The 12194-nt window shown below is 36.1% G+C and overlaps 2 protein-coding genes across 2 annotated transcripts in view; both read left to right on the forward strand.

Annotated features, from left to right (window-relative positions):
* The window catches only part of LOC149037896 (melanocyte-stimulating hormone receptor-like), a 100802-nt gene that overhangs the window by 87175 nt on the left and 1433 nt on the right, over positions 1-12194 (forward strand). The window lies entirely within an intron of this gene.
* LOC149037904 (melanocyte-stimulating hormone receptor-like) lies at positions 2547-4622 on the forward strand. The gene has a single exon (XM_089186542.1). It carries the CDS (start codon positions 3278-3280, stop codon positions 4223-4225), a length of 948 nt encoding a protein of 315 aa, XP_089042668.1. The 5' UTR covers positions 2547-3277; the 3' UTR covers positions 4226-4622.

The raw sequence follows: 12194 nt of genomic DNA on the forward strand, positions 1-12194 counted from the left end.
TTGCTTTCTTCAAAACTTTATGGTTTTTATACAATGAATTTCAATCTCATTAGCTAAGATTGTTCAGCATTTAATTAAAGAAACTTATTGTTTCCAGAATCACGAGATCAAAAACTAAAATATAATGTGGACTGTCCTTTACTGATGTCAGAATATATTCGCGTTGTTACAATTCGTGGTTTTTCAGTTTCCGTAATTTTCATTAATAATTCACGTAAACTTTGTTCGCTTTTTGTGAAAATACCAAAGTCTCCCATAAGAAGAGAGGTCAGTCTAAGACATCGCGTGCTCACGAAGAAAGATGTTATAATCCTATGTGAGGAACTGAAGGAAGTGTCACTGATCACTGAGGCTACTTTTCAGATGCAATTAGTTTACGAAGCCCTGCCGTTAAATTGGTTGAGAGGCTTTGTTACGCTTTGAAACAAACATTGCCTATTTATGCTAATAAGTATGAAATAAATACACAGTACCATTGGGATAGATCGTTTGTCAGAAATAAAAATATGAACGGCAAGAAAAAACAAGATATAATTGACACACATGGAACATTCTAAAGGGAAATTCGAAACAGATGGTCACTGCATGCGGAGAAAAGAGAAATACGGAATTTTTACGATATTTTCTCATATGTTTGCAAAAAAGCGAGACTCTAAGTCAAATAATTTTAGTTTAAATTTCGAATTCAAACTTCATTCCAAATAGTTGTGACTACAATGAATGGTCTTTATTTGCCGATAACAAGAAAGCCCAAATCGATATTTTTCTGAGTGCCTCAAAAACAGAAAAATGCATATTAAAAAAAAAAAGTAATAATTTTTAGAATTTTTCAATATGTTGACATTTTAATAGGCATATCCACCATCCAGTATTAAAAGCTTTAAAGACTCAACGATGACTTCGATCCATTTTGTCAATCCGTAACTATAAATCGATCAATTTTGGCTTCTCAGCGTTCGCCAGAGGAACTTTAAATTAATAAAAACGAGGACAATGTAACCAATTGTCAGTTAAATGCGATAACTATCGAGTACTTTAAATTCAAGAAGCAAAGAAAAGAGTTTAACATCACAATTAGCTGCCGTTGGAATAAGACTGAGAGAAATTATGGAGGATGGAATATTGAATAAACATTGAAATGGCTGTTTAAGAGTGTGATGGTTTAATTAAGTAGTAGTTTTCATCTGTTATGGTTCCTTTTATAAATTCTGATCAGATGCGACACGAAGAGAAAATAACTGAGGAATGTTTTCAAATAACGAAACGAAACGTTAATTTAAAATTCAAATTTCTTGATATCTAAGGCCATAGATTAATTTTTCAGTTGTCAGTTAAATGTTTTCGGAATTATAACTGTTTTCAATTTAATTCAAGACTATTTTTCGTGTGGCATGAACATTTTGTGAGAGATTTATATTTGCGGATGGAGACAATTTATGCTTTGTGGGAAAAATATTTAGTACGTCTCTACATGACGGACAGTTTCGTCAGTGAAACATCAGGCTGAGGGCGAATGTACTACCGAAGGGTCAGAAAGGAAGGAAATAGATAATTTCATTTTTTATTTTTTCCTTCTTCCGTCTTCGCCATAGTTTTACAAAGAGGAGGTAAACAACTGGTAGGCGATTGGTCGATAGATTTTTCCAGTGTGTCCGAGAAGAAAGAATGTACTCTGGATACTTGCAATTCATTCACTTTCGTAGCTTATAACTTGGCAAAAGATAACAGACTTTTGCGATTTTTTATTGAATGCGATTTTTCAGCGGGAACGTCGTTTTGCGGATCGACAAATATCCTGAAAATTAATTCAGGTATACCGTTCCGGGCCAATTCCTATTTTTGTATCTACAGAGAGGTTTATCAAAAAATAACAAACTAACAGATGTCTTCATCCTGGAGAGTTTTATTACCTCTTATTTAAAATGCATTCTTGAATAAAATTTATCAGCCCGAGGGACACCTTTTAGGGGGTTGATTTATGCAAGGCATACCCTCTAAATTCCAAGAAAGGTTTACGTGTATTAATATGTAATAGTCTCGGTTAACAGTTCCCTCAACCAATTTAAAACGAGTAGGATGCACTGAGGAAGATATTAGAGTTGATGACATAGAGAAAATTAAAAACGAAGACAGTGCAAGAGAATAATTTAAGATCACAACCAGCGACCGTTCGAATGAGACTGAGAGAAATTAGGGAAGATGGTTCTTTTTATAAATTCTGATCAGTTGCGACAGCAAGAGAAAATAATTGCGGGATATTTTCAAATAACGAAACGAAACGTCAAACATTTTCCTCAAATTTCTTGATATCAAAGGTCCTAGATTAATTAACGTGGTCGGAATGATGATTGTTTCTGAATTTATTTCAAGACTGTTTTTCGTGTGGCGTGAACATTTCGTGGGAGTTTTTATTTTTGCGGATGGAGAAAGTCTATGCTTTGTACGAAAAAGATTAGGTCCGTCTCTACATGAATAATAGTTTCATCAGTAAAACATTAGCCGGAGGGGGGATGCTCTACTGGCAGGACAGAAAGGAATGAAGGAAGGAAATATTTTTAGTTTTATTATTCCCGTTTGCCATCTTCTCTATAGTTTAACAAAGAGGAAGTAAAAAGCCGGTGGGCGATTTGTCGATAGATGCTCCGAGTAAGTTCTAAAACAAAGAATGTGCTCTGGATACTTGCAATTGATTCCCTTTTGTAGTTTCTAATTTGGCTGAAAATAACAAACTTTCGCAATGTTTTATTCAACGCGATTTTTCAGCGGGGAACGTAATTTTGCGGATCGCCAAATATCCTCAAAATCAATTTAGATTTACTGTTCCGGGGCATTTTTATATATTCATCTACGGACAAGTTTGTATGTTTTGTTTTGTTTTATTATTATTATTATTTTTTTTTTTTTTAATGTGGAACTAACGGTTGTCCTGAACCTTAAAATTTTTACCAGCTCTTATTTAAAATGCGTTCTTGCATGAAATCTATCGACCAGATGGACAACATATGAGGTTGGGAGGTTGATTGATGCAAGGCACATCCTCCAAATTTCAAGAAAGGTCTATATGTATTGTTAACTAATTGTCTCGACTGCCAGTTCGTTCAACCAATTTAATATAAGTTGGATGCATTGAGGAGGTTTTTACCGTGGATGATATAGAGAAAAATAAGATTTCACTGTTTCTTGGCTAGGTGGTTGTTGTGAAGAAGTATTATCCCGTGTTCCCAGCAGTTCCAAAGAACCGTAGCGAAAGGAGGAAAACCGTTTTAAGAACTGCACCATGATTGCAACGACAAACTCAACAGAGGGTGGAACACAGACGGAAACCTATGAACTATCGCGATGCTCCTCCTTCTTGTTAGTTGGGTTACCACAACAATCGATTTGTTTCTCAGTAGTTAATATTTTCCTCTCCATCACAGCATTTCTTGGGAATTTTCTAATCCTTGTTGCCCTCAACAAGGAATCTTCCCTCCGTCCACCGTCCAAACTCTTGTATCGTTGTCTGGCAATAACTGATCTATTGGTTGATCTTATTAGCCAGCCTCTCGCTGCTACTTTCTGGATGTCCGTGGTTCACAAACACTGGAGTCTTTGTCGACACGCAAGAGACGCAGCCTTCATATCAACCTATGCATTATGTGGAGTGTCTTTGTTTACGTTGACGACCATAAGCGTGGACAGACTTCTCGCTCTGTTGTTGGGAATAAGATACAGACAAATAGCAACTTTAAAGCGCACATACATCATTACAGCTACGTTTTGGATCTTGTCCGGCGCCGCTGGATCAATTTCCATTTCACACTCTCGAATAATCCGTTGGTATAGTATTATAGTTATAGCGTTATGCTCAGTGATCTCAATTGCCTCGTACACAAAGATATTTCGCACTCTTAGACATCATCAGGCTCAAGTACAAGATCATGTTCAACAACAGCCGAGCCAAGAAACTGCTCTGAACATGGAAAGATACAGGAAGGCAGTAAGCAGTGCACTGTGGGTGCAGTTAGCATTGGCTGTTTGTTATGTACCAAAATTTATAATACTGGTTGTTATCAATCATAGCAAAACTTATTCTTCTCGTTTAGTCGTTATTGACTCAATTACAACCATTTTAGTATATTTTAATTCCACTTTGAACCCGTTCCTTTACTGCTGGAGAATCAGAGAAGTGAGACAAGCAGTAAAGCAGACAATCCAACAAGCACTTTGCTTTCCATCGACTTAGATATATTTTCTTGGAGTTGTCAGACCTGTATAGATCAGGCGTAATTTGAAGGGAAAGAAAAAAGAAGATAGAATGGTACAAACACGACTTTTCAGCATCTTTGGTGTTAAAGATGCTTTGGTGTTTGCCTATTTAAGCTAACAGATAAAAAATCAAAACACAGTACCATTATATAGAATTCTAACCGCGTTGGCAAAAAGACAAATTGAAAGGCAGAATTAATATCAGTCAGACGTCAGAGGTGCTATTTGTTTGACTTTCCTCCTATATAGTGTATGGCAGGGCCTCTGCAAACTCGCTGCTCATTTTCTCGCCAAATCCTAAGGCTGTCTGCTGCTCATTCCAAGTTTTTAAAATCGATCTAGTAAGCCATATAATAACAACGCGCTATTGTGATCTAAACTGCTCCTAATTGTAGAAGTTAGGAAGTTAATAAAGATGAAAATTGGATGGACAGTTTGTTGGTTTATTTACTTTATATTTTTCAACTGTTGCAGTTCTTTTGCGTCCTTGTCAGACGCGAAAGGAAGAGAAAAAACTTGTAGACGTTTTTCAATAACGAGACAGCAATGCGACATTGTTTGAAATTACTAGGAATCTAGGTCCGCTGAATGATTTTGAATAATCCTCTATGTTAGCTTATTGTAACGGTTGAGACTTTTATCTCGGAAATATTTGCTTGTAATATATCAAGATTGCAGTTGGAGTTTTAGTTACTCAATTGGAGATCATTTATGCTTTTCGGGAACAAATGGCTCTCCGATTCCAGATGCCTGAAATGTTTGCCTATTTATGCTAATAAAAACCAAATAGAAACACAGTACAATTGTTTAGTATTCTAACCCCGTCGGCAAAAAGACAAACTGAAAGGCAGAATTAATATCACCCAGATGCCTAGAGATGCTATCTGTTTGACTTTTCTCCGATATACTGCATGGCAGGGCCTCTGCAAGCTCGCTTCTCATTTTCTTGCCAAATCCTACTAGGAAAGTAATGCTAGTAAAGCTGTGATGCTAATTCCATGTTTTTAAAATTGATCAAGTGAGCCATATGGTAACAACGCGCTATTGTGGACTAAACTGCTCCTAATAATAAGCGTACGATTTATAAGAATTGAACGAAATGAACTCTTTTAGATGGGAATGTATTTCAGCCTTGAAAGTGAAAGGGTTAATAGCGAATGAGAGATATTGTACAAGTTAGGAAAGTCAATAAAGATGAATATTGGATGGACAGGTCGTTGATTAAGTTACTACATTTTTTTCACCAGCTGCAGCTCGTTCACGTCCTTGTCAGACGCGAAAAAAAGAGCATATAACTTTTAGATGTTTTTCAATAAGGAGACATCAATGAGACGTTTTTTGAAATTGCTTGGGATCTAAGTCCACTAAATAGCTTTAAATAACTTTATATGTTCGGAAATTATAATGGTTTTGACTTTTATGTCAGAGGTATATCCGTGTAATATTCAAAGATTGCGGTGGGAGTTTTAGTTATGCAATTGGATATCATTTATGCTTTTCGGAAACAAATGTCTCTCCGATTTGAGATGCGTGAAAATTTAAAATGAAAGATGATGAAAGATTAAAACGAAAGATGCGTAAGAGTTGCTCGAGGCGTAGCCGAGAGCTAATCTAGCTTCTTGAGTGCTCTCCAAACTTCCCAAGTGCCTTATATCTCGATGAACGCACAGCTGACGTATGAACCAATTGTTTTATAACATTGTCAACCCTGCGAAACGGGATGACATCGGCCGTGCCTGTTCTTTGTTTTCTTTTTCTTTTCGTTCTTTTTGGGGAGTTAAAAACTCCATTCCCAAAGAAAAATTAGTCCAGTAAGTAAAATAGTAAAATCCCAAAGTAAAAAATCGCGGAGAATTTTTTTTTTTTCTCGAGAGATTTCTTTGCTGACGTAATGAGCGTGCACAATAGGAATATAAAGCACGCTTACGCAACTGAATTTGATTAGACAAATTCACTAGCTATGTTATAATCTAAAAGGCTAATTCGGAACGGATTGTCGATAGTCATTGCGCGCAAAAATAAGAGAAATACAGAATATGTAGGACATTTTCTCGTGTTATTACATGTTTGCAAAAGGAGCGAGACCTTTAGTAAAGCTTAAGTCGAATAACCTTTATTTTTAAACGAGAATACAATGTAGGTGAAGAATTAAGGATCATAACCGGCTGCCGTTCGAATGAAACTGAGAGAAATTAGGGAGGATGGAATAATGAAAAACATTGAAACGGCTTTCTAATGGCGTGTTAGTTTAGTTAAGAAATATTGTGCATTTGTCATGGTTCCTTTCATAAATTCTGCTCAGATGCGAGAAGAAGAGAAAACAACAGAGGGATGTCTTCAAATAGGGAAACGAAACGTTAAAGATTTTTTATTTTTTAATTTCGTGACATCTACGGCCATGGATTAATTTTAAGAGCGTGTCCACGAGAGCACCAGGGAGTCGTGCTACATGCCACCTCACCGATTTCAATGAAACTTTGCCAGTTTAAAGGGGCTACCCCAAAACTCTGTTTTGGTTTTTTTCCTGGGGGAGAAAGACCACCCCCCGGTTTCTCTGGGTTTTCACCAAGGAAATCGATAAAATTAAAAATAGAAAAATAGGTAAAATGTATGAAGCTCTCACTGTGATGGTATTTAACCAGTTACTCTTAGGGTTTGCACACAATTTTTTACATCATAGTTAATGTCTGCCGTGAGTATCAGTCAATTTGATTTACGACTTGTCAATCAACAGAGGCAAATAAACGACCATGTTTTTAGACTTTGCGATTCATCCAAATATTTGACAACTTTGAGCTCAAATATCTCCCCTTGCCAGAAAGCTACAACAATAATCTTGAAATCCCTTTATAATTCATCATTTCGTCGCTGAAAAAAAATTTAAAAATATTTTGAGCACCACCGTATTTTTGTCTTGGATGCCTTTTAAAATCTGCGCCAGTGACAAGTTTCTCTCAACTGCAACTGTCACACAATTCTTGCTGAAGGCGATCACTTGAAAAAATATTAAATTATGTAGGAATGGAAAATTTCACGTTGAAAGAGATGCATGTAGGCGAAAAATCGATGGAAAAATCGTAGCGTTTCTTTCTTCTGTCGTTTATTACTTTAAAGATAAGCTAAAATCAGGAAAAAGGGCTTTTGTACGGCACAAAAAATTCATTATTCTTCTAATTTGATTGTTTATCATCATAAAACAAAGAATGCGCTCTGGATACTCGCAATTGTTTCACTTTTGTAGTTTCTCATTGAACTGAAGATAACAGACTTTCGCAATATTTTATTGAACGCGATTTTTCAGTGGTAATGTCATTTTGCAGATCGACAAATATCCTCAAAATCAATTTACGTATACTGTTTGGTGCCAATTCCTATTTTTTTTTTTTTTTTAGCTATAAAGAGGTTTTTTCAAAAACAACATATATTAACAGATGTCTTTATCCTTGAAATTTTTTTTCAGCTCTTATTTAAAGCGCGTTCTTGAATGGAATTTATCAGCCAGTGGGACACCTTTCAAGGGGTTTATTGATACAAATCATACCCTGAAATTCCAAGATAGATGTATGCGTATAAATATCCAATTGCCTCGACGGACAGTTCGTTCAACCAATTTAGGACGAGTAGGATGCATTGAGAAGTTTTTAGAGCTAATAATATAAAGAATTATAGCATTTTATTTTTTCATGGCTAGGTGGTTGCTGCGAAGAAGTATTCGTCCGTGTTGCCAGCAGTTCCAAAAATCCACAGCGAAAGGAGGAAAACCGTTTTAAGAGCTGCACCATGATTGCGACGACAAACTTAACAGAGGGTGGAACACAGACGGAAGCACATGAATTATTGTCATGTTCCCCCACCTCGGTAGTTGGGATTCAACAACAATCGATTTCTTTCTCGGCAGTTAACATTTTCCTCTCCATCACAGTATTTCTTGGGAATTTTCTAATCCTTGCTGCCCTTAACAAGGAATCTTACCTTCATCCACCGTCCAAACTCTTGTATCGTTGTCTGGCAACAACTGATCTTTTGGTTGGTCTTGTTACTCAGCCTCTCGCTGTTACTTATTGGATGTCAAGCTATGCATTATGTGGAGTGTCTTTGTTGACATTGACGGCCTTAAGCATGGACAGAAATCTCGCTCTGTTGTTAGCAATAAGATACAGACAAATAGTAACTTTAAAGCGCACGTGTATAATTCAGCTACTTTTTGGATTTTTTCCGTCGCCGCTGCCTCATTTTCCTTTTTGCATACTCGAATAAGCTTTTGGTATGGTATTGTAGTCAACTTTCATGCTCGGTAATCTCAATCTCTTCGTACACAAACATATTTCGCACTCTTAGGCATCATCAGGCTCAAATACAAGATCATGTTCAACAACAGTCGAGCCTAACAACTGCACTAAACATGGCAAGATACAGTAAGGAAGTGAGCCGTTTGTTATGTACCAAAAGTTATAGTGTTGCTTGTGCTCACTTATAGAAAAACTTATTCTTCACATGTAGTCGTTATTGATGCAATAACAACAATTTTAACATATTTTAAATCCACTTTGAACCCGTTTCTTTTCTGCTGGAAAGTCAAAGAAGTAAGACAATCAGTAAAGTAGACAATCCGACGAGCACTTTGCTTTCCAAAAACTTAGATATATTTTCTAGGAATCGTTAATCAGGCGTAATTTGAAGGGAAAGAGAAAAGAACATCCAATGAAACAAACACGATTTACAGCATCTGCTGTGGTTTAGATGCTGTGGTGTTTGCCTAATTATACTAATAAAATATCAGATAAAAAACACAGTATCATTGTTTGGCAATATCACCCGTCAGCAAAAAATAAAAATTGAAAGAGAGAATTAACATAACCCAGATGCCGAGAGGCGCTTTCTGTTTGACAAGGCCTCTGCGAACTCGCTGCTTGTTTTCTCGCCAAATCCTAAAACTGTCTTCTGCTCATTCTATGTTTTTACATTTGATCTAATAAGCCATATAATAGCAACGCACTATTGTAGGCTAAACTACTCCCGATTATAAGCGCACGATTTATGAGAACTGAACGAAACGAACTGTTATAGATGGAAATATGTTTCAGCCTTAAAAGAGAAAGGGTAAATAGTGATGGGAGATGTTTTTGAAGTTAGGAAAGTTAATAAAGATAAAAATTGGATGAACGGTGTGTTGGTTTAATTGCTTTTATATTTTTTACCTTTAGTGTAGTTTCTTCGATTTTGGGGGATCGTATGGTTTCCAATGCGGAACGGAGAGGGTCAGTCGTCGCTAACAGAGTACAACGGGGAGACTAAAGAATAAGGAGTCTACTGTATATGTAGTTGGGAAATTGATCGTCGCAGTTTCTAACAATAGATGGCTTTCTTTTGACGATAGATCGTTTGTCCGAAAGAAACTTTGAAGGGTAAGAAAAAAATAGATAGAATTGACACATATTAAATATATTAAAAGAAAAATTCGAAACGAATGGTCGGTACACACCATATTATTTTGCAGGAGGAAAAGAAATACGGAATTTAATTATAGGATATTTTCTCTTGTTATTATATGTAATATATTATGTTACATTATATGTATATTAAAAGAAGCGAGACCTTAAGTCAAATATTTCTCATTTAAATTTCGAATGAAACTTTCATGTTTGATAATTCTGACTGCAATAAATGGTCCCTATTTTCCGATCACTTGAGAGACCAAAACAATTTTTTTCTGAGTGACGCAAAAACTAAAAAATGCATATTTAAAATAATAATAATAATAATAATAATAATAATAATAATAATAATAGTAACAATTTCTTGACTATTCCAATATTTTGACATTTTGGGGGATGTTTTCAAACAACGAAACGAAAGGTTAAACATTTTTTTTTCAAATTTCTTGACATCTGCGGCCATCGATTTTCAGTTGTCAGTTAGATGTGTTCGGAGTTACGACTGTTTTCAATTTATTTCAAGATTGTTTCCGTGTGACATAAACAATTTGTGAGAGTTTCATTTTTGCGGATGGAGACAATTTGCGCTTTGTACGAAAAAAAAATCATGTCTTTCTCTGATAGGCGATTAGTCGATAGATGTGTCGAGGAAGTCAGAAAACAAAGAATGCGCTCTGGATACTTGCAATTGACCTTATTTTATTGAAGGCAAATTTTCCACGAGAACGTAGTTTTGCGGATCGACAAGTATCCTGAAAATCAATCTAAGTATGCCGTTTTGAACCAATGCCTCCTTTTTCTTTATCTACAGAGGTTTACTTTTTAAAATATTAAACGGACAGAGGTTTGTATCTTTAAATTTTTTTATGAACTCTTATTTAAAATGCGATCTTCAATGAGATTTATTTAGAGGAACACCTTATGGGGTTTATTGATGCAAGTTACACCCTCCAAATTTCAAGAAAGTTGTATATGTATTGTCACGTAATAGTCTCGACGGACAGTTCGTTCAATGAATTTAAAAAGAGTAGGATGTATTGAGGAAACTTTTGATGTTCATAGTACATACAAAAAAAAGAAGATTAAATTGTTTTTGGGCCGGTGGTTTCTGTGATGAAGAATTATTCCTCGTTGCTAGCAGGTCCTAAAAAATTGGTAACGAAAGGAGGAAGACCGTTTTAAGAGCTGCACAATGATTGCGACGGCAAATTCCACATAGGGTGGAACACAGACGGAAACATATGAAGTATTTCAATGCTCTCTCTCCTTTTTTGCTGGGTTACGACGACAATCAATTCATTTTTTGAGCAGTTAACATTTTCCTCTCCATCACAGTATTTCTTGGGAATTCCTTCCTCCTCGTTGCCCTAAACAAGGAATTTTTGTTTCATCCGCCGTTCAAACTCTTGTATCGTCGTCTGGCAACATCCACTCTCTTTGTTAGTCTTGTTGGCCAGCCTCTCCACGCTACTTGTTAGATGTCTTTGGTTCACGAACACTGGAATATTTGTCGATACTCAAGGGGCGTAGTCTTCATATCAAGCTTTGCATTATGTTCAGTTTCATCACAGTTGATGTTGACAGCCATAGGCGTGGACAGACTTCTCGCTCTGTTTTTGGGGATAAGACAGAGACAAACAGCGACTTTAAAGCGTTCATGTATCGTTACAGCTACTTTTTGGATTTTACCCATCGCCGCTGGATCATTTTCCATTTCACATACTTAAATAACCATTATTTTGATATAGCATTATGTGAGGTTCTCAACTGGGGTTAACTTATAGCCATAAAACCGCAAAAAACATTTGACCATTAAGCATAAAAATTGTCAAATTACTTAACCGTTAGTCGTATAAAATTTTAACCTCGAAAATTATAATCTGGTAACAACTCATAGAATTATGTTAATCGGTCCCCGTAACATGGCCAGCATTTTAACCTTTAGCCGTAAAAGCCATAACCCCATTGAAAACCTCATACAATTACAGTGAGCCCATAATTCTCAAATGCGAGTTTTTTGGCTTTGATCGTTTAGCCTTGGAAAATGAAATTTGCTCGAATTTCGAGAATTCAGATAATGTTGACGTCAATACTAAATTAAACGGGAAGCAAGGTTGTCAAGCTTGCAATGTTTTGCTATTTTTCGAAGACAAGGAAGAACCTTAGCCATAGGAAATGTTATCATTCAAATTATTGCTCGGTGTTACTGCTCTCTGGTTGCAAGTTCCTTGCAATTGTCTGGGGAAAAGAGGAAACAAAAATGTTAAAGAGCGCAAATTGCCGTTGGCAGTTTTCAGGAGAGTGCCTTGCAGATGCACGGATCCTACAACGTAATTGTAGTCCAGTCCATTTCCCTAGTTTATCGTTGCAAGAGAGAAACTTACTTAGGTTGTACTGTGATAGATCTTGTGGTGAATATCAAATATTTCAAAGGGGTAAACATTAAAGCCTGAAGTTTCCTATGAAAAAAAAAAGAATAAAAGTTTTCATATTTCATGTTTAATTACATCA

Source organism: Pocillopora damicornis, chromosome 11, assembly GCF_964200805.1.
Source record: "Pocillopora damicornis chromosome 11, jaPocDami1.2, whole genome shotgun sequence".
Lineage (NCBI taxonomy): Eukaryota > Metazoa > Cnidaria > Anthozoa > Scleractinia > Pocilloporidae > Pocillopora > Pocillopora damicornis.